General features: G+C 34.0%; 1 protein-coding gene across 1 annotated transcript in view; it reads right to left on the reverse strand.

Annotated features, from left to right (window-relative positions):
* The window catches only part of ABCD2 (ATP binding cassette subfamily D member 2), a 69,273-nt gene that overhangs the window by 37,640 nt on the left and 10,990 nt on the right, over positions 1–20,643 (reverse strand). The window contains exons 3-6 of the mRNA XM_006727701.3: positions 18,657–18,778; positions 15,235–15,403; positions 13,941–14,035; positions 9,951–10,096 (exon numbers count right to left, since the gene is read on the reverse strand). Coding sequence (XP_006727764.1) covers positions 9,951–10,096; positions 13,941–14,035; positions 15,235–15,403; positions 18,657–18,778 — 532 coding nt within the window. The remainder of the gene's footprint in view (positions 1–9,950; positions 10,097–13,940; positions 14,036–15,234; positions 15,404–18,656; positions 18,779–20,643) is intronic.

Below are 20,643 nucleotides of genomic sequence, written 5' to 3' on the forward strand. Positions count from 1 at the left end.
TGAGAAACAAACTGAGGGTTCTAGAGGGGAGGAGGGTGGGAGGATGGGTTAGCCTGGTGATGGGTATTAAAGAGGGCACGTATTGCATGGAGCACTGGGTGTTATACGCAAACAATGAATCATGGAACACTACATCAAATAAACAAATAAATAAATAAATAAATAGAAAAAACTAATTAAAAAAACTAACGATGTAATGTATGGTGACTAACATAACATAATAAAATAAAATTTAAAAATAAAATAAAATAAAATACATAGGCTGGTCAACTATACTTCAATTAAAAAAAATGCATAGGCTGTATCATTAAAGACAGGAGTAGAAATGCCAACAAAGAAAGCATGGATTAAATGCTGGCACTGCTACAAGCTGAGATTTCATGTCATAAGCTCTTCTGACTAAGAAAAACAATTGATGAAAACAGAAATTTTTGAAAGTGAATGCAAACTATAAAAGAATCATAGTTTGTTATCTCCCATAAATTTGGGACAGTGCTGGAGAGGCTTTAATTACTATGATTGTCTGAGAAAACATTTAAGGTCAAACACTGGTTTGTTTTTTTTTTCTTTTCAATCACAGGTAGATGTTTTTAATATGATTATTTTATTAATCTGAAAACAAGAGGCAGTGAATGCAGAGATCCAGAGATTTGATGAATTCCAGCCCTGGCTCTGAAATGCTGTGTAAATCAAAGTATTAAAGTCTCTAATCTCTTTGAACTCCAATTTAATTATTTAAAACATTCTATTTAGCATGACTTATGCAGAGCATAATCAATATGTACTGTTGAAACATTGAAAGATAGAAGTAACATTATCTATATTTAATTTTCCTTACAACCTATTTAGTCATGCTATCATTCCTGCATACAATCTAATTTAGGATTTTCATGTTTCATTTAGTTTAAAAATGTGGTTCATAACTACTTTATTTATTAAGCATTTAGTCTAGAAGATTAAACTACGTGGTACTTGAATATACTATCCTGTGAATGAAGTAGTAAACAAATACTGAGTTGATAAATGAAATGTTATTTATAATTTCAGAATATCTTCTGGCAAAAGAGAATGAGATGCAATGAGTATAAGAGAAGTTATTGTCATCTTTTGTTATGTTTCTTGAGGAGCAGTAACAGACTAAAATTTAACATATACGATTATATATATATATGATGTATATATAATAATATGCATATGAATATAAGAAAAATCTGTCATTTACTTATAGAGAGGAGATAAATTCCTTAGGTGGAAACTGGGCAAATGGCAGACCTACAAAGCACCAGATAACTTGAAAAAGTAATTCAGAGAACTTCAGCATAAAGACCACTTTAGCAATGCTTAACAACCTAGGGAATGGGTGCTATGATTTCCAGTACGTACCAATGGCATAATATTAATGGAGTTGAATTAATAAATATTTACCTTTCTCAGCTTGGTGTACTAGAGGGAGGGTGGATAGGACAAACTTGCCTAGAAGTGTCCAAAAGCAAGAACAAAAATTGCGTGCCTGCTTGACTCTGACACATTTCTGATCTATTTAGTCACTGGAGAAACATCCAATTCATGACAACTATTAAAATCCTAACTTTCAAAACCTAGGTCAAAGGACACACTGTTATATTGTAGTTTTTCTCATTTTGAACATCTGCAGCATTTCTTGCCTTTCTTGAGGCACTTATTCTGATTGTATTGAAGTTGGTTGCATGTTTTTGTTTATAACCAAATTTAACATAAGCTCCACATTGAGAGTGACTGTGTCTTACTCATTGTCTATCCTCCATAGTATCTAATAGCAGGGCTTTAATAAATACTTAAAATTTAGAAAAAAGAGTAGAGTATTGACAACGAATAAAGTACATTAATGTTCCCAAGATATAAAGTATGATATCCTAGCCATTTCACCCCCCTTTTCTTGTTTTTTTCTTTTCTTTTTTCTCCTTTTAAAAAATATTTAGTTAAACTTAATTTGACCCTTATAATACAATCCTTCTCCCACTTTCCTAACCTTTTATTTCTTAAATTCCAAAGTAAAGGATGGACAGAAATTTGCACAAGTTACCTTTTCATATAAAATTATGGGAAGTCTGAATCTATTTCAGATCTGTTGAATGTAAGTATTAAGGCATAAGGATGGAGTAGTAAGAAGATCATGGTAAAAATTTCTGTCCCAAGATACTTCTACCAAGGAAGGGTAGTGAGAGCAAGAGCTCTGGGAACAGAATTACATAGTGGGTTGGTGCCCAACTGGAGACTGTTGCTGAGGAGAAATATGTACACAAATGGTCCTCTGGATGATTAAGAAAAAAAACAGTAATATAAAGGAACACAAGGGGGCGCCTGGGTGTCTCAGTCGTTAAGCATCTGCCTTCTGCTCAGGTCATGATCCCAGGGTCCTGGAATCGAGCCCTGCGTCGGGCTCCCTGCTCCACAGGAAGCCTTCTTCTCCCTCTCTCACTCCCCCTGCTTGTGTTCCCTCTCTCACTGTGTCTCTCTCTGTCAAATAAATAAAATCTTTAAAAAAAAGAAAAAGAAAGGAACATAAGATTTTGCTACCTTTTGTCAATAAACAACTATTTCTTACGTCTTTCTTCCCTCCTTCCTTCCCTCTATGTTCCTCCCCACTTTCTTCTTTCCTCTCCTCACTCTCTTTGCCCCAACCCCTATCAAGATGTTTCAAATCCTATTTTGGTGAATGTTAGTATATAATAATGTTTTGTTAGCAGGTGAGCTAAACAAATAAAAGATTGGGCTTTTGAGGCTTTAATGGCTGAAGATAGAGACATACTACCAAATTACTATGTGACTAATGGGTCATAAATTAGTGGATTAGTGAATGCAAAACCAGGAAATCACAAATCTACCCTTAGGTAGTTGGGAAGACAGGAAAAACTGCACCAAGAATTGACAAAAGAAATTCAGGATCTGTATCCAACTGGAAGACTTTTCTGGAGGGTCAAGATGGCTAATAGTAGGAAACAATGAGTTTCCATCATCAGTTTGAAGATTACATTACAGTCGCATTGCTCAGGAAATTCAGTCTTGAACAGTCTAAAATTGCCCAAATATTTTTTAAAGTCACACTTGAGCAATACTAAGCATTTACCATATATTATTCCATAGATTTAGAGTAGCTAAATCTACATTAGAGATGAAATTTTTCTTTGCTAAAACTTATCAAATGTTCTAGTAGTTATCATACCCAATCATTAATGAAATAGGATAAAAGAAAGCTGTTTTGAAACTAATTTATCTAACACAACTTTTTATTTGTATTCTTGAACTAAGGCCCAGATTTTCGTTTATCTGGTTCTCATTATTAACATTGTTAAAGTATTAGAAGACATTAACTGGAATAATATTGAGGAGATTTCTCAATTTCTTAGGAATTCAGATTTTCCAGCTTGCACACTGAGCCATAGCAACATTCTCTGAAGATGTGGTTTAAAATATGTGTCCTAATTTGCTTAATGACAAATTTTTTCTCTCAGTAGTTCTTTTTTCTTTTGTATATAAATGACATTACTAGAAACCCACTTTAACAAAATCCACTCCTTTTTTCCCCATGAAAATAACAATTAATATACATTTGATCACTGCATGGAGATCCATCCTCTATCAAGAAGTCTTTCAGTCAGAAAAAGTGAAAACGGAGATTATTGTAAGGTCTGTTTATAACTTAAGTTTATTCTGTAGGTACATAAGACTCAATTCTGTATTCACTTTACAGGTTTTTTTTTCCTGCCAAACTAGTACTTAACCAATATTCTGTTGCTATAAAGTAATGCAATAAACAGATAATATCTCATTAATGAGAATATTCAAAGAAGAAATATTTAAGAATGCCTACTGATAAATACTTTGAAAGAGGTTGTAGCACCTTTCTTTGAAATCATAAATACTTATAAGATTATTTTCAAGTTTTCTTGAAGAAAATAGCAGTATTTAGAATATAAGAAATAAATACATTTAGACTCTCTTGGTTTACATATACATTTCAATATATTTTATGCTTTTTTGCAAGATCGGTCTTATAAAATTTTAAACATAAAAACAAATTTTCATGTTTCTAGAAGTTATATAGTCAAGATAAAATTACTTTTAACAGTAATTATTTTAAAACACTTTAGCCTTAAAAAAAATAGAGTTTGCACTTTCATTTCTCCTTAACTAAGTTACGGTTGACCTTTTGCTTAGGCAACAGTAAATTTTAAAATGAAGAAAAAGTTTCCCAGTGATTTATGTTTGTTGCAAAATAACACAGGTCTCTCTGAGGGCAAACACTGGAATTTATGTACTTTGTGTTTTCCCCCACTTTTAAAAAATTTGGTAAAATACACATAACATAAAATTTGCTCTACCATTTTTATATGTACAGCTTAGTGGTATTTTTTTCATTTTTTTTTCAGCTTTATTGAGATAAAATTAACATATAACATTGTGTAAGTTTAAGGTATACAATATGTTGATTTGATATGCTTTATATAGCAAAATGATTATCACTGAAGTGTTACCTGATGACTCTATAACCTCACACAATTACCATGACTTTATTGTGATGAGAACATTTTAGACTAACTCTCTCAACAACTTCCAAGTATATAATATGTTACTGCTAACTGTAACCACAATGTTGTGCATTAGATTACCAGAACTTACTCATCTTCTAACTAGAATTTTGTATTCCTGACCAACATCTCCCCATTTCCTCTACTCTCCAGCTTCTGGTAACCATCATTCTATTCTCTGTTTCTCTAAGTTTGGCTTTTTTAGATTCCATCTATAGGTGCTATCATATATTGTCTTTCTTTGTCAGAATTATTTCACTTAGTATAATTTCCTCAAGGTCTGTTTCACGTTGTCACATGTTCTCTTGGCTGAAGAAGTTTCCATTGTACCATATCTTCTCTTTCCATTCAACTGTCAGTGGACACTGAGGTTGTTTCCACATTTTGGCTATTGTAAACAATGCTGCAATGAATATGGGAGTACAAGTATCCCTTCAAGATCCTGTTTCCATTTCCTTTAGACATATACAACCAGAAATGGTATTGCTGATCCTATGATAGTTCTATTTTTTAATTTTTTGAGGAGCCTCCATACCGTTTGCCATAGTGGCTGAACCAACTTACATTCCCACCAATAGTGCAAAGAGGTCCTCTTTTCTTCACATCCTTGCCAACACTCGTTATCTCTTGTCTTTTTGATAATAGTCATTCTAACAGGTGTTAGGTGATATCTCATTGTGGGTTTGGTTTGCATTTCTCTAAGGGTAGTGATGTTAGCACCTTTTCATGTACCTGTTGGCCATTTGTCTTTGAAAAAAATGTCTATTCAATTCCTCTGCCCATTTTCAAATCAGACTGTTTGATTTTTTGCTAATGAGTTGTATGTATTCTTTATATTTTTTGGATATTAAGCCCTTATTAGATACAAGATTTGCAAATATTTTCTCCCCTTCTATATGTTGATGTAGGGCCAACCTATTGATTTTTGCTTTTGTTACTTGTACTTTCAGTGTTATATCCAAAAAAATCATTCCCCAGACCAATGCCAAGGAGCTTTTCCCCTATTTTTTTCTAGGAATTTTACAGTTTCAGGTCTCACATTCAAGTTTTCAAAATCTTTTTTTTTTTTTAAGGATTTTATTTATTTTACTTGACAGAGAGAGACACAGAGAGAGAGAGGGAACACAAGCAGGTTTCAATCTTTCACTGTTGAGTGTTATGTTAGCTGTGGGTTTGTCATATACGACCTTTTATAATGTTGAGGTATGTTCCTTATATACCCGCTTCATTGAGAGTTTTTGTCATGAAATCATGTATTTTTTTCAAGTGCTTTTTCTTCATCTATTGAGATGATCATATGATTTTTATCTTTTATTCTATTAATGGGGTGCATCACACTTATTGATTTGCATATGTTGAACCACCCTTACATCTCAGGATTAAATCTTGCTTGTTCATAGTCTGATTCTTCTAATGGGCTGTTAAATTTGGTTTGCTAATATTTTGTTGAGAATTTTTGCATCTATATTTATCTGGGATATTGGTCTGTAGTTTTCTTATTTTGTAGTGTCCTCATCTGGATAAGGGTAGTGCTGGCCTCATAAAATGAGTTTGGGAGTACTTTGATCTTTTGGAAGAGTTTGAGAAGATTGTCATTAATTCTTCTTTAAATTTGTTAGAAATTTACCAGTGAAACCAACTGGCTTGGACTTTTCTTTGCTGAGAGATTTTTCATTACTGATTCAATCTCTTTACTTGCTATAGGTCTGTTCATATTTTCTTTCTTCATGATTCAGTCTTGGTTAGTTGGATGTTTCTAGGCAGTTATCCATTTCTTCTAGGTTATCCAATTTGTTGGTATACAATTGTTCATAGAAGTCTTTTAAGACCCTATATATTTTTGAGGTATCAGTTGTAATGTCTCTTCTTTCATTTCTGATTTTATTTATTTGAGTCTTCTTTCTTTTTTTTCTTATTTTAGCTAAAGGTTTATCTTTTGTTTATCTTTTCAAACTAGTAGCTCCTAGGTTTGTTGATCTTTTCTATCATTCTTTTTGTCTCTATTTCATTTATTTCTGCTCTGATATTTGTTATTTCCTTCCTTCTGTTAACTGTGGGCTTTATTTGTTCTTCTTTTTCTAGTTTGTTGAGGTGTAAAGTTAAGTTTATTTGAAATCTTTTTTCATCTTTATATAGGCATTTACTACTATAAATGATCCTCTTAGAATGGCTATTGTAGGGGCGCCTGGGTGGCTCAGTCAGTTAAGCGTCTGCCTTGTGATCCCAGGGTCCTGGGATCCTGGGACCTGCTCAGGGATCCAGGGGCTCCCTGCTCAGTGGTGAGCCTGCTTCTCCCTCTTCTTCTGCCTGCCGCTCCCTCTGCTTGTGCTCTCTGTCTCCCTCTCTCTCTCTGTCAAATAAATAAATAAAATCTTTATTAATAAAAAAGAACTGCTATTGTAGCATCCCATATGTTTTGGTTTCCATTTTCATTTGTTTCAAGATTTTTTAAAATTCTCTTTTGATTTCTTCTTTGACCTGTTGGTTGCTCAGGAATATTATTTAATTTTCACATATTCGTAAATTTTCCAGTTTTCCTCCTATTATTGATATCTACTTTCATACCATTGTAATGGGAAAAAATACCTGGTATGATTTCAATCTTCCTAAATTTGCTAAGACTTGTTTTGTGTCATATGATATTCCTAGAGAATGTTCCATGCATGCTTGAGAAGAATATGTATTTTGCTGCTGTCGGATAGAATGCCTGCATATGTCTGTTAGGTCAATTTGGTCTGATGTATGGTTCAAGCTCAATGCTTCTTGTTAATTTTCTGTCTGGATGATTTTTTGTTGTTGAAATTAGGGTCCTGAAGTCCCCAACTATTAATGTATTATTGTGTAACTTCCTTCAGATCTGTTAATTTTTGCTTAATGTATTTAGGTGCTCCACTGTTGGGTGCATATATATTACAACTATTACATCTTCTTGACAAATTGACCACATTGTCATTATATAATGATCTTTGTCTTTTGTTAACATTTTTCACTTGAAGTCTATTTTGTCTGATATAAGCATAGCTATCCCGGCTCTTTTTTGGTTTCCATTTACATGGAATATCTTTTTCCATCCCTTCACTTTCAATCTATGTGTGTACTTAAAGCTGAAGTGAGTCTCTCGTAGACAGCATATAGTTGGGTCTTATTTTTTTATCTATCCAGCCACTCTATGCCTCTTGACTGGAGAATTCAATCCATTTACATTTAGAGTAAGTGTTAATAGGCAAGGACTTACTAATGCCCTCTTACTGTTTTCTGGCTTTTTTTGGCATTCTCTGGCTCCTATCTTCCTTTCTTATAGCCTTCCTTTGTGAATTGATTATTTTCTATAGTAGTTCTCTCTCTGATTCCTTTCTCTTGATCTATGAATCTACTATAGGTTTTTGCTTTGTGGTAACAACCTAACTTCAATTGCATACAAAAACTTTACCCTTTCACTCTCCCTCTTTTAAGTTTTTAATATCACAACTTATCTCTTTTTATATTGAAATTATACTAGTTATAGTTATTTTTAATACTTTGTCCTTTATACTAATATTTAAGTGGTTAACACGCCATCATATTAGAATATTCTGAATTTGACTACATATTTACTTTTACTGGTATATTTATATATTTTCATGTTACTAGTTAGCTTCATTTCAATTTCAAGAATTCCTTTCAGCATGTCTTGTAAGGCAGGTCTAGTGGCAATGGATTCCCTCAGCTTTTGTTTGTCTAGGAAAGACTTTATTTCTCCTTAATTTCTGAAAGATGATTTTGCTGGATTATGCACTTTTCTATGCCTTGGAAATATCTTGTATTGCTCAGGTCACAGCTATAGTCAAGAATAATGTCTTTCATATATATAAGAAATCTAAAATAGCTAAAAATATAAAATTTATATATATGATTTTATTTGAATTAAGAGAGTAGAATTCTGTGATAGAATATTTTCCTCATGATTTTATGCCTTATAACCTAAATTAAAAAATAAAATCAGTCTACTTAACACATTAATGTCTGAAACTTAAGCTTTGGCAGGATAATTTAGTCGTCAGATTCAGAAGGTTTCCCCAAAGACTTTAAAGCATACAGAGGAAGAGACAATGATTCTGGTGCCGCAAAATGTTATCTATTTTATGGTAAACATAAGAATTCATGACACTGGGGCGCCTGGGTGGCTCAGTTGTTAAGCGTCTGCCTTCGGCTCAGGTCATGATCCCAGGGTCCTGGGATCGAGCCCCGCGTCAGGCTCCCTGCTCCGCGGGAAGCCTGCTTCTCCCTCTCCCACTCCCCCTGCTTGTGTTCCTGCTCTCGCTATCTCTCTCTCTGTCAAATAAATAAATAAAATCTTAAAAAAAAAAAAAAAAATTCATGACACTGCTCACATCCCACATTTTCTTATTGCCAATGCAGTTCATTCTCCCATACTTCAAGTAGCATCTTACTACTAACATAAATCATACTTTAAAGCAAAGAGCCCCACAAACCCTCATGTGCCTAACTACAACATGTGGTCTAAAAATTAGACCAGTGGCAGGATGGTACAAGCACTTTTTAACAAGAGAAAAGGGGCAAGAGAGACATGTGATAGTACCATACTTGATGTAACTTTTATATTTGTTCTGGTTCTGTACTTCCAGCCTAAGTGCTCTATTAGGTTCCACAGCATAGTCTTCTAATACATTAGGAGTGCTCTGTGATTTCTACCTAACCCAGGGTGATGACAGATGGAAAAGATGAGCATGAGTGTGTCTCTTCTTCAAATTTCATTTTCTCTCATCCACAATAAATATTCCAAATCCTCAAGTATAACTTTGTATTTAGATGTTTCTAAATTGTTATGAGGAAAGATGGCTAAAGACTTCAGAAGAAACAGTATTCTTTTAAAATATTTCTATGCTTTACACTCATTCGTAATTTTTTAAATTAAGGTAGTTTCAAATCATTAATTAATAATATAGCATGACTGTAATAAAGACTATTTTATGGAGGCTCTTAAAACATAGTGAACAATTTTAGAACCTATGAACGTACGCAGCTTGATAAAGAGATTAGTATACTATCTAAGTACAATTTTGTCTGTGAGAAGAGATAATCTGAAACCTCAGGCAATCAAATTACTCCTTTGACTAGCCTGCTCTTCCTTGAGATTAACATCTATAGTCTTTGAGGGCTCATTATATCTAGATAGATGTGAAAATAAAAAGAAGGGGTCTTGTCCTGGAAACTCTTATAATCAAAGCAATAATAAAACTTTTTTGGATAACTGAATTTGTATTTCCTTAATAGTTTCTCTCAATGAAAACATGCTTAAAGATTATAAACTGAGGAGCCTAAGGAATCAAGATAATTCAAAAGCAAACTGAAATTTTCTTGTGATATAAAATATGTACCTACCTTTGTGGAATATAGAACATATGTTGGGGAGGTGGTTTATAGAGGACTCCTTCATACACAGGCCAGAGCCCACTTAAAATTCTGAAGAGAGAACTTTTCCCACAACCATTAGGACCAGTTATCAAAAGATGCATTCCTTCTTGTACCTAAAGTAAGAAATAAAATTACAAACTGCAATATTTTAAAATGATTTCATTTGGCAGCATTTAAAAGTGATTTGTTTTTTAAAAACTTTCAAACACATGATAACCCAGGGTATGCAAGGAGTAAAAAAAAAATATCAGGATGGAGAACATCAAATTTGGCTTTTGACTATGCTCTGAAGCTAAAAGCATGATAAAATAATCCAACTTCAAAGGAAATGGATTTTCTTGGAATGAGTACTGCCTTTCTAAAATTTTAATTGCGGTCTCATCATCAGATACTACATACATATGTAGAAACACAGCCACATGGGAAATAAGAAAGTATAAAATTTTTAATTAAAACACATTACATTTTACTTTATTTATATTAATATTTGGTTAAATTTATATTGAATTCAAATAAAACTTTGTTGTATTTGTCAGTTGGAGTTCTTAGCTACAAAGCTATTCTAAGATCCAGCTGGGTAGCTTAATTTTATACTTCAGCAGTCTGAAATGTTACACAATCACAAAAGCCCATAATCAGACAGATGAAATGATTCTAATTCTGTTTTATTCACAGATGGAGAAAATACATTTACCAAACCAAGACAGAGGAAAGCAAGAGGATTATAATTTAGTCTTATGTCTAGGAATGAATTTAAAACCTATATATAGGGGCACCTGGGTGGCTCAGTCGTTAAGCGTCTGCCTTCGCTCCGGTCATGATCCCAGGGTCCTGGGATCGAGGCCCGCATCCGGCTCCCTGCTCAGCGGGAAACCTGCTTCTCCCTCTCCCACTCCCCCTGCTTGTGTTCCCTCTCTCGCTGTGTCTCTCTCTGTCAAATAAATAAATCTTTAAAAAAATAAATAAATAAAACCTATATATATATATGTACATATATATATATATCTTAGAAGTTATTTATCCATTATCAACTGGATGCTTCTTTTTAGAATCTTCCATCTTATTTGTCATTTAAATTTAAACAGTTAAATTTCATGAGTTCCCATTCCACCCAATAGGATCAGGAAGTTGTCTTAGTATGGTATTTAAAGAGTATTGGAAAGAACAAGGGAAAGGAACAGCAGTTAAAAATGTGCTCTAAGAACAATGATAACATTTCTAAGAACAAACAATATTTTATAATGGTGATTAAAAAGTGAATACAGCATCAAAATATGAGAGGCAGAAATCTACAGTATGCTTGTAGATAAAGCTTTGTATAATATGGATACAAATATCTAAGTATTAATGATATAGAATATATCATATTGAAAATTCAAAGATGAAAAACATTATATTACTTGGATTATGCCAGTATAAGGGGTTAGTTCCATGTCTACACATTGTGAATAACATAAGCTGAAATCTTTTTGTTGAAAGAAGGTGGTGGAGAGAGGGAGGAAGGGAAGGAAAAGAGAAGGGTTGGGATGGAGTTAAGATAAAGGAACTAGGAATGTATATAATAAGTACATGTAAAGCAAAAATAGTTCAGTTATATAGTCTGTCTAAATAATTAGACATTTCCTTGGTAAACATTGATTATTTACCACGTGCCAGACATTCTTCTAGGCACAAGGGATACCCAGGGCTACCCAAGACAAACTCTCCTGTTCTCATGGTTTACATTCCAATGGGAAAGATGGCAAAAAAGACGTGAACAAAAATTAGGTAGTGATAAATACTATTATAATAGCAAAATAAGAAAGATGCATTTGGGAAAGATGATGGCATTATGAGGTTGGAGGTGGTGGCGGGGGGTGAGGAGCGCTTCTTTTGATTGGGTGGTCAGGAAAATCCTCTCTTGAGGAGGAAATATTTCGCCTGAGCCTGGGCAATAAGAGAAAACCAGTCAGAGCTGGAGGAGGAGCATTTCAGGCACTGGAGGCAGCTACCACAAGGACATAAGACAGGAGTGAGCTTGAGTCTAAACATTTTACTATAGACATTTTTTCCCCCCAATTGTAGCCAAACTGAAAAGCTATTTTGATAGAATAAAGTTCAAAGAAAATCCCGGGAAGAGCCCAAAAAGAATTAATTTTGTGATTTGCTGTGCTCTTTCACTAGAGAGAGGGTTAAGGAAGTTTAATTTTGGAGAAGCACGAATACTTCCCAAATGATTTTTTTAAAGGTATGTGCCATGGCAAAAGGCATATTCACAAAATATTTTAATAGCATCATTCTCAGGAATTCTCAGATTTTTAACACATTTGGAGTCATAATAGAAGCCTTTTCTACATTCAAATTATTTTATTGGCATAAGTGTTCTTATGTTTAGTAAACAGCAAGTGTGAAGCAAAAATAATTCCCACATCCATTGAATTTTCTTCTCCAGTTTTTTAATTCCACAATGTCTACAAAAGGATGAGAACCTTTTCCTCTAGAAACCTGTTTATTTGTCAATGCATATAGGAAACAGAACTTTTATTATATTTTAGGGAACTGACACTTTAAATAAACCCCGAGTCAGAAAAATACCAATTATCATAAAGTGTACTATATTAACATATATCTTTGTAGAAGTTCAAAATTCATGACATTTTCATTAGATTAAGTATTTTAAAATTCATTTTTTATAAAAAAATAAACTGAGCCCTGAATTTTTTTCGCAGAGCATGATGTGTCCACAATAATGTAGTTAGTAGGTGCCAGAATTCAAGACTTAATTCTATTTAATAAATGGAGCAATAAGAATTGATATTACAAAACCTAACCTGACAAATTCTATATAAAAAGTCATAAATTATAAATTGCTAAACTATTAATAAGTAATTAAACATTCCATGTATGCCTCTTCAAGTAGTTTTATTTCAAATCTACTTAAGATTATGGTACATCATTAACATCTAATCGGTACTCATGATCAGATCCAAGTAAGTAAATCACTCTGTAGGTCTATAAATGGAAAAATAAAACCTAATCAAATGTAGTTAGAACACAATTTCTCTTATATTTATTAACACAGAATTTCCCTATGTTCAGTACATATCACCTTCCAGCACACTTACTCATTTGCAGACCCATCTTTAAAAATAATCCTAGACAGGGCGCCTGGGTGGCTCAGTTGGTTAAAAATAATCCTAGACTGAGGTCCATACTAAAATCATTAGTACATGTATTATCATGCTTGCAGTTCTGTTACCAAGTCCAATCATGTCTTTGTTTGAACTACACTTAGAAGCCTTCATTAAAGTCATTTATGCTTATCTGCAAATTATTGTGTACTTAAATTCCAAAATGTATGTTCAAATTTTATAGTGTTTTAAATTAGGGCCTCAGGTTTGTTGAAGAAATTTTTACATCTTGGTTTCTGTAATCAAGACATAGAACAATAAATAACAAATATCTCTTATTCTCAACAAAATTAAAAACTAATCCACGAATCTTCTATTTTTTTCCAAATGGAAAATGAGATTATTGGAAATATAAATTAAATTTAGAAAATATTCAATAATGGAGGTAAACTTGCTAAGGACCTCTTTCCTCATATTTTAGTAAATATATTACAATATAGGCTTATATATTTTGAATAATCCCTATAAGGAAAAAATTAAAATTTATTTCCAGATATTAATTTCTGATGAATTTTTCTATTGTTCCCAAAAGTTACCTTGTATAGGCCCTCAGTGCACTGAGAAATTTTGATTTTCAACCTGGCAAAAAAGCAGTAGAAATCAAATTTCTCTTTCTCTTTGTTTTCTGAAGTAACTGCTTCTGTAATTGAGCCACTGTGCATACCTTTCTTGATTTCCCCTCCTTTCCATATGCTCCTCCAAGTATTTAACATAAGGTACATGAATTCTGAGTTGTTTTGTATTAGTGTGATGGCAACAATCAGAAGATTCTTGAATATCATCTTACTTTGAAGTTTAGCCTGGAAGCCACCACTTCTCCCGTTGGTGTTATTATGGGAACATTCTCACAAATAATTCCATGATCCACATCAATAACTCTTCCTAAAAGTTAAGGAATAGTTTAAGTTATAAAAGCTACTACATGTTGCATCTACATCTAAAGCAAATTTTAATGTAAATGTGGATTCTGACACATATATTTGGAAAATCTTTTTTTCTCAGAAACATGATTTTATAATAATCTAATGTCAATGTCATAATGAGAGCATGATGGGATAAACTCGATCTGATAGAACCCAGCCATATTCTTTACAATTACTTATTTCACTAAATTAACCTTTCCCACAGAAAAAAAAAATGCAGCACTGCAAAAAGGGAATTAAGACAAGGAAGAGTACAATTTTTAAAAATGTGATAACCAAACTTAAGTTTAAAAACTTCATAGAACCACAGACCTGTACCTCTGAAACAAATAATACATTATATGTTTAAAAAAAAAGAAGAAGAAGAAGAAGAAGATAGTAGGAAGGGAAAAATGAAGGGGGGGGAATCGGAAGGGGAGACGAACCATGAGAGACTATGGATTCTGAGAAACAAACTGAGGGTTCTAGAGGGGAGGGGGTGGGGGAGATGGGTTAGCCTGGTGATGGGTATTAAAGAGGGCACGTTCTGCATGGAGCACTGGGTGTTATACACAAACAATGAATCATGGAACACTACATCAAAAACTAATGATGTAATGTATGGTGATTAACATAACATAATAAAATAAAATTAAAAAAACTTCATAGAAGGATGAAGAACAATAAGATGTTAGCTCTAATTCTGTGTTTGAATTTCAAAAGCAAACAATTTGGGCAGTTTCCAAAACATATGGGCAGTTTCCAAAAATAATTCTAGAAATTTGTCCTAAATACAAGTAGCATAATTTTTTTATGGTAATGTTAGTCACCACTCCTCAAATTGCGACACTAATTTTAGGAAGAACTGTTTAAATAAGCAAGTATTAGTTCTTTGTAACTGTTAAACGCTATCTTCTAGAAATGTTTGGTTCTGTTGCTAAAGTAAACATTTAAAGGGGCTCCTGGGTGGCTCAGTAGTTAAGCGTCTGACTTCGGCTCAGGTCATGATCCCAGGGTCTTGGGATCGAGCCCAGCATCGGGCTCCCTGCTCCAGAGCCTGCTTCTCCCTTTTCCCCTGCTCATGCTCTTTCTCTCTCTCTCTTTCAAATAAATAAATAAAATCTTTTTTTTTAAGTAAACATTTAAATTTAGGAAAATATAAAACATTTGATTCAATACCTTTGATCTCCAATGCGTCACTGAGGGGTAATTCTACGTCAGCTCCATTCTTGCTGTGGCTTTCAGACTCTTGCATGAGAGTAGCTCTCTTATAAATGCCTCTTTTCACTTCATCAAAGACCCAAAACATATTGTACACTCGAGCAGTATAGCCCGCTAATTCTGTGATCTAAAACCAACACGGAGGGGTAAAATAGAGTTAATATAACCAAGATGGACTTTTTGAAAAAGATATGCAATACTATTAGCGTCCTGATTTAATGTTAAAGATCTTATTTTACTATGCATGAAAAAAAATACACCTGATAACTATCACAAGTAACAGTAAAAGGCTTACCCAGAGAGCAACATAGCAAGGTGTCAACATCAGGAATTACAAAACCTGTAAAACATTATTCGTTCAAGCCAGGGTTCAAAATAAATGTAAAGATTTCTGAATGTTAGTGAGGCCTAAAGATCCTTCAGTCAAATTTCTGATTTGGCTCCATTTACATGACAAATTTCATTTCCAGGAAATTAGAAATTTTGTGAAAAACTTAAGGTCATAATGATCTTTTGTTTCAATATCTTTCTGCGATTTAAAATAGAAGATTTTAAATATAAGAAAAACATTTTTTCTTGTTATGAAATGAATGTTTCTGAGTCAAATTGATTGTCAACATTCCTAAGCTTTACCAGAGAAAATACCTGTCAGAAGATATCAATATTGGGAGTGAGCTCAGTGAAAAGCTACAAATCCTTTTCAGTCCAAATCCCACGATTCAGCTTCTTTTCAAGACAAACATGATGTACATGCCCAAAGAAAAACATTAAATATGACTTTTATTCTAGGGGAGATTATAAAATGAGATCAAGCTCTGCTTTTTGTCCATAAGGCTCAATAGAATAGGGTCTTGCTCTTATTCTGCCAGTTATTAATTTAGGTGGAATCTCCTGCTGTTTTTCTTTTAAAAGAACACCTTGTTATCAGGGTAATGTGAAAGGTGATTCATCTCCTGTCAAGACCATCTTTCTCAGTGAAAAGGAAAGCACAAAAACCATTCCCTTTTAGGAATATTTACTAGGAAATTGGCACCAATAAGCAAGGCATGTCACTAATAAACTGTGGAATAATACAACAATGCTGACATTTGTGTAAGATTTATGCGTATGTAAAACCTAAGCCATAAATGAGTAGGTGTTTTTATCAAAAGCCTTCCACCACATGTCTCCACCGTGTGAGAGGTCTGTCATTAGCATTGTATTTCAGTATATTAATGTTGTAACTATTTAAGGGGTAATTTCTTTCTTTTTTTTTTTTTAAGATTTTTATTTATTTATTTGACAGAGAGAGAGAGACAGCGAGAGAGGGAACACAAGCAGGGGGAGTGGGAGAGGGAGAAGCAGGCTTCCTGCTGAGCAGGGAGCCTGATGTGGGGCTTGATCCCAGGACCCTGGGATCATGACCTGAGCCGAAGGCAGACGCTTAACGACTGAGCCACCCAGGCACCCCTAAGGGTTAATTTCTAAAATGTTATCTTGAAGAATCTCTTGAGTTCCCCAGTGGAGGAAAACAGCTAAGAATTAACAAAATACAGATTCAAAAGAAACCTGGGTAAATATATTTGCATTGAGAAAAATATCCAAAACTAAATGCATGGGTCAGTTAAAGAAAGGCAGGAGGCAATGAGTTAACACACTAGGATGCATGATGGAGTGGGCAGAGTGTCTGAAAAAAACTGAGAATGTGACTGTGGGCAAATTACTTTGGGATACATGGCAGGGAGTTTGCCCTAGGACTCTTAACACTGAAAAGGAATCTTGTTCCCTGTAGAACTAGCAGAGAGAAGGTTTGGTGCTTTCATTTGCTGTTACAGTGGTAGTAAGATTCTTTAGAAGTGAGCATTCTATGATCCCAAGCACATTCAGGGAAAATAAAGCAAAATGAAATTATTTCTTGTATTGGATACAATGTAGAAAAACTAGTCCATATTCTTTCTGTGACTTAGATAGCAAAGTATTTTAATATGAGATGGATAAAATTTTGATGTCATTTAATTTTAATAAGGGATTTATTACATCAAAAAACCTATCCCCAAAACTGTATCTACAGATTATCAAAATTACTATTTGAAATTTTTTTTAAAGATTTATTTATTTATTTTAGAGAGAGCGAGAGAGCACGAGCAGGGGCAGAGGGAGAGAGAGAATCCACAAGCTAACTCCCAGGTTGAGCATGGAGCCCAACACGGGGGCTCAATCCCAGGACCCTGAGATCATGACCTGAGCTGAAACCAAGAATCAGCTGCTTAACTGACTAAGCCACCCAGGTGACCCTGAAAAAATTTTAAAAAACTAAGTTGTTTTGCTATGTGACCCTAAACAATTGGTTTTACTTTTTTAAAGAAACCCAATTCAATAAATCAATTGTTGAATGACGCTGGAAGCTTTGTGAGCAAATCACAAATTTTGTTACTCTTTTACATGGTCTATTCAAGGATGATTTAATTGGCAGATGAATTTATAATGATGCTCTGGTGATTCATATTGATACAAAAGCCACAAGAGAAATTAATAGTGAAAATGACTGACCATGGGTATATCCTATAATATCTGAAATAAATAATTTCTAATTTTAACCCTCTGATATCTGCCAAGTCTTATTACCATTCTTTCAGCAAATATTTCTTGACCACATGCAATTTTCCAAGCATTAAAATGAATATTAGGAATGCAAAGATGAGTAAACTGTTGTTGCTTTCCACTCAGAGTCTGGCCAGGAGATGGGCCATTATAATGTGGTATTTCACCAGAACCCAGAGAAGGAAGACTCAGACTTTGCAGGGAAGGTGAGAAGAGAGTAGAATCACAAGAGGGTTTTATATGTGGTCTGTGAAGCTTGACTTGGCATGAAGGATGAGTAATAAAAGTTTGCAAGGTATATAAGTATCATTGGCTAACAGTTACTGAGTTCCTAAATATGTGTTGTTTTAAATATTCTACATATATGAACTCACAACAACCCTACCAAGTAATGCTATCATTATCTCCACTTCACAGATAAGGAAACAAACACAGACAGGTTAAGGAATTTGATCAAGTTCACATAATTTGTAAACCCTGGAGCAAGATTTTAAATTTAAGTGCTCTGGTTCCAGAATCCATACCTAACAGACTTTTCTTTTCTTTTAGTTTAAAAACAAATATGTCACACTACAGACAGAAAAAGAGGAGTTACAATTAAGAACAATTAAGAGTGTAAAAACTAGAGTATTAGCACAATACACTTGGGAGTTGCTGCCCTTTATCTTGATTATACTCTTAGGAATTTTTAGTAGAGAAAAGATATGTTTCCAAAATGCTAAGTCCATCTGATGATTTACATTTTTCTTGATTTTCATATGTATTATTTTAATCAAACTGACAACAAGAAATGCCAGTACCTCTTTGTAGGAAGACATGATCCGTTCAATAGCATCGGCTCCAGAGGCCAATAAATTTCGAGCGGTGGTAAAGGCTTCTGTCCGTTCACTAACCATAGCTTGCTTTTGGCCATCTTCTAGATCTGAAAGCAAATTATAAAACTATTGAGTTTTTTTCAGGTAACTATTTTCTTTTTACAAATGGAATTGCAGCTAAAAAAAACCACATGTAAATATTTCATTAGTACCAGCAATTTCCTAGAAATGTAATGAATTACTGAAAATATAGTATTTGTACCGGATTTTATTTAAAGCTTCCCTTTGTTTTATTATTTTTCTGGGAGGAGAGTTAAAACACTTAATTAACAATTAAGACTGTTTTCATTTAGCATTCTTTTAACCCTTTCCAAATTCAATTCTCTGTCCCTCTTATGGTTAGGCAATAAAATACTACTGATTTGGTCAAGAAAATACTAATAACTGGAGTATAAGCAAATATTTCTAGTGTGGTTCCTTTAGTAGAACTGCAAATTAGCTGGCCTTCATAATCTAGACTCAGTTTATCTGTTTCACCCAAGCTGCACCTACATTCCACGGCACCTCAAACATGCAATACTCTGTTTATCCTTTGGTATTTGCATATACCATTTCTTCTGACATTAAAATACTTCCCTTCCTTTTTTGCCTAGTTCTTTCTTCAAGAAAGTTAACTCTTTAATGTAGGTTTCCCTGGAAAACCTTGCCTGGTTTTTCCAATGGACTATAAATTCCTTAAAGGTCAAGACTATGTTTTGTATTCTTTATTCCCTGTACAAAGCAGAGTGTCTAGCACATAGTACTCCTCAATATATACTGAATGAATGCATGGATGAGTAAATGGATAGGTGGGTAAACATCCTAAATTACTGTCAATGCAGAATTATGGTCAAGAGTAGGAGTTAGACTAGGTTTGAATCCAGGCTCTACCACTATTGACAAATGGTAAGATAAGTAGAACAAGCCAATTATCTTCTCTATGCCTATTTTCTCATGTGTAAGTGAGGGAATTAATACTACTATCTGAAACAATTCTATCTCAAAGGATTGTTGTGGGGCTTAAAGGTGAAACACAAATGAAGTATTAGCATAATCCATGGCCTGTAAGTGCTCCAGATGTTAGCTAGTTATTATTGTGTATGTACTCAATTTAGTCTTAGTCTTCTAAATTATTCTCCCCAGTCATTATTTTAAACTTCCCATCAATATGATTCTCTATTTGGTTCTTCTATAAATTATCTCCAAAGTTCTAAATTATATACTGTAAATAAATGAAAGTATTAGAATGATATAGATAGCCATAGGCCCATTTTGATATATATTTCTCTCTGGTTTATCTCAGTGTAAAGGTTTTGTTTTGTTTGTTTTGTTTTTTCTATAACAATGCAGATATTTAACTTGTGCCCTCCTAGGAATACCAGATACTTTTACCTTTACTTGCTCATAGACAGCTCAGCTGAGTTTGAAAGGGATCCATACATAATAAAAGGTAAAATTCACTCAGTAGGTATTTACTGAACAACTAGATGTGCAAGAAGTTACGCAGGTGTTATAAGACATACAAGGATAAATGTAATTTTCAGACTCTTTCCTTGGGGGCCTCACAGTTTGGTAGCAGAGAGAAGACAAGTTCCTAAATAACTGCAGAGCAGCCTATGATGAGAGTTAATGTGAAGTATTTGCCGAAAGCAAAAATCATTTCTTGCTGCAAGAGACAGGAAATGCTTCAGGGAGGAGCATACTGTGAGGGACGCCTTGAAGACTATGTACAATTTTTTTTTTTAAAGATTTTATTTATTTATTTGAGAGAGAGAGAATGAGAGAGAGCACATGAGAGGGGGGAGGGCCAGAGGGAGAAGCAGACTCCCTGCCGAGCAGGGAGCCTGATGCGGGACTCGATCCAGGGACTCCAGGATCATGACCTGAGCCGAAGGCAGTCGCTTAACCAACTGAGCCACCCAGGCGCCCGACT

This window comes from Leptonychotes weddellii, chromosome 5, assembly GCF_054177405.1.
Source record: "Leptonychotes weddellii isolate Sample4059 chromosome 5, ASM5417740v2, whole genome shotgun sequence".
In the NCBI taxonomy this organism is placed as follows: domain Eukaryota; kingdom Metazoa; phylum Chordata; class Mammalia; order Carnivora; family Phocidae; genus Leptonychotes; species Leptonychotes weddellii.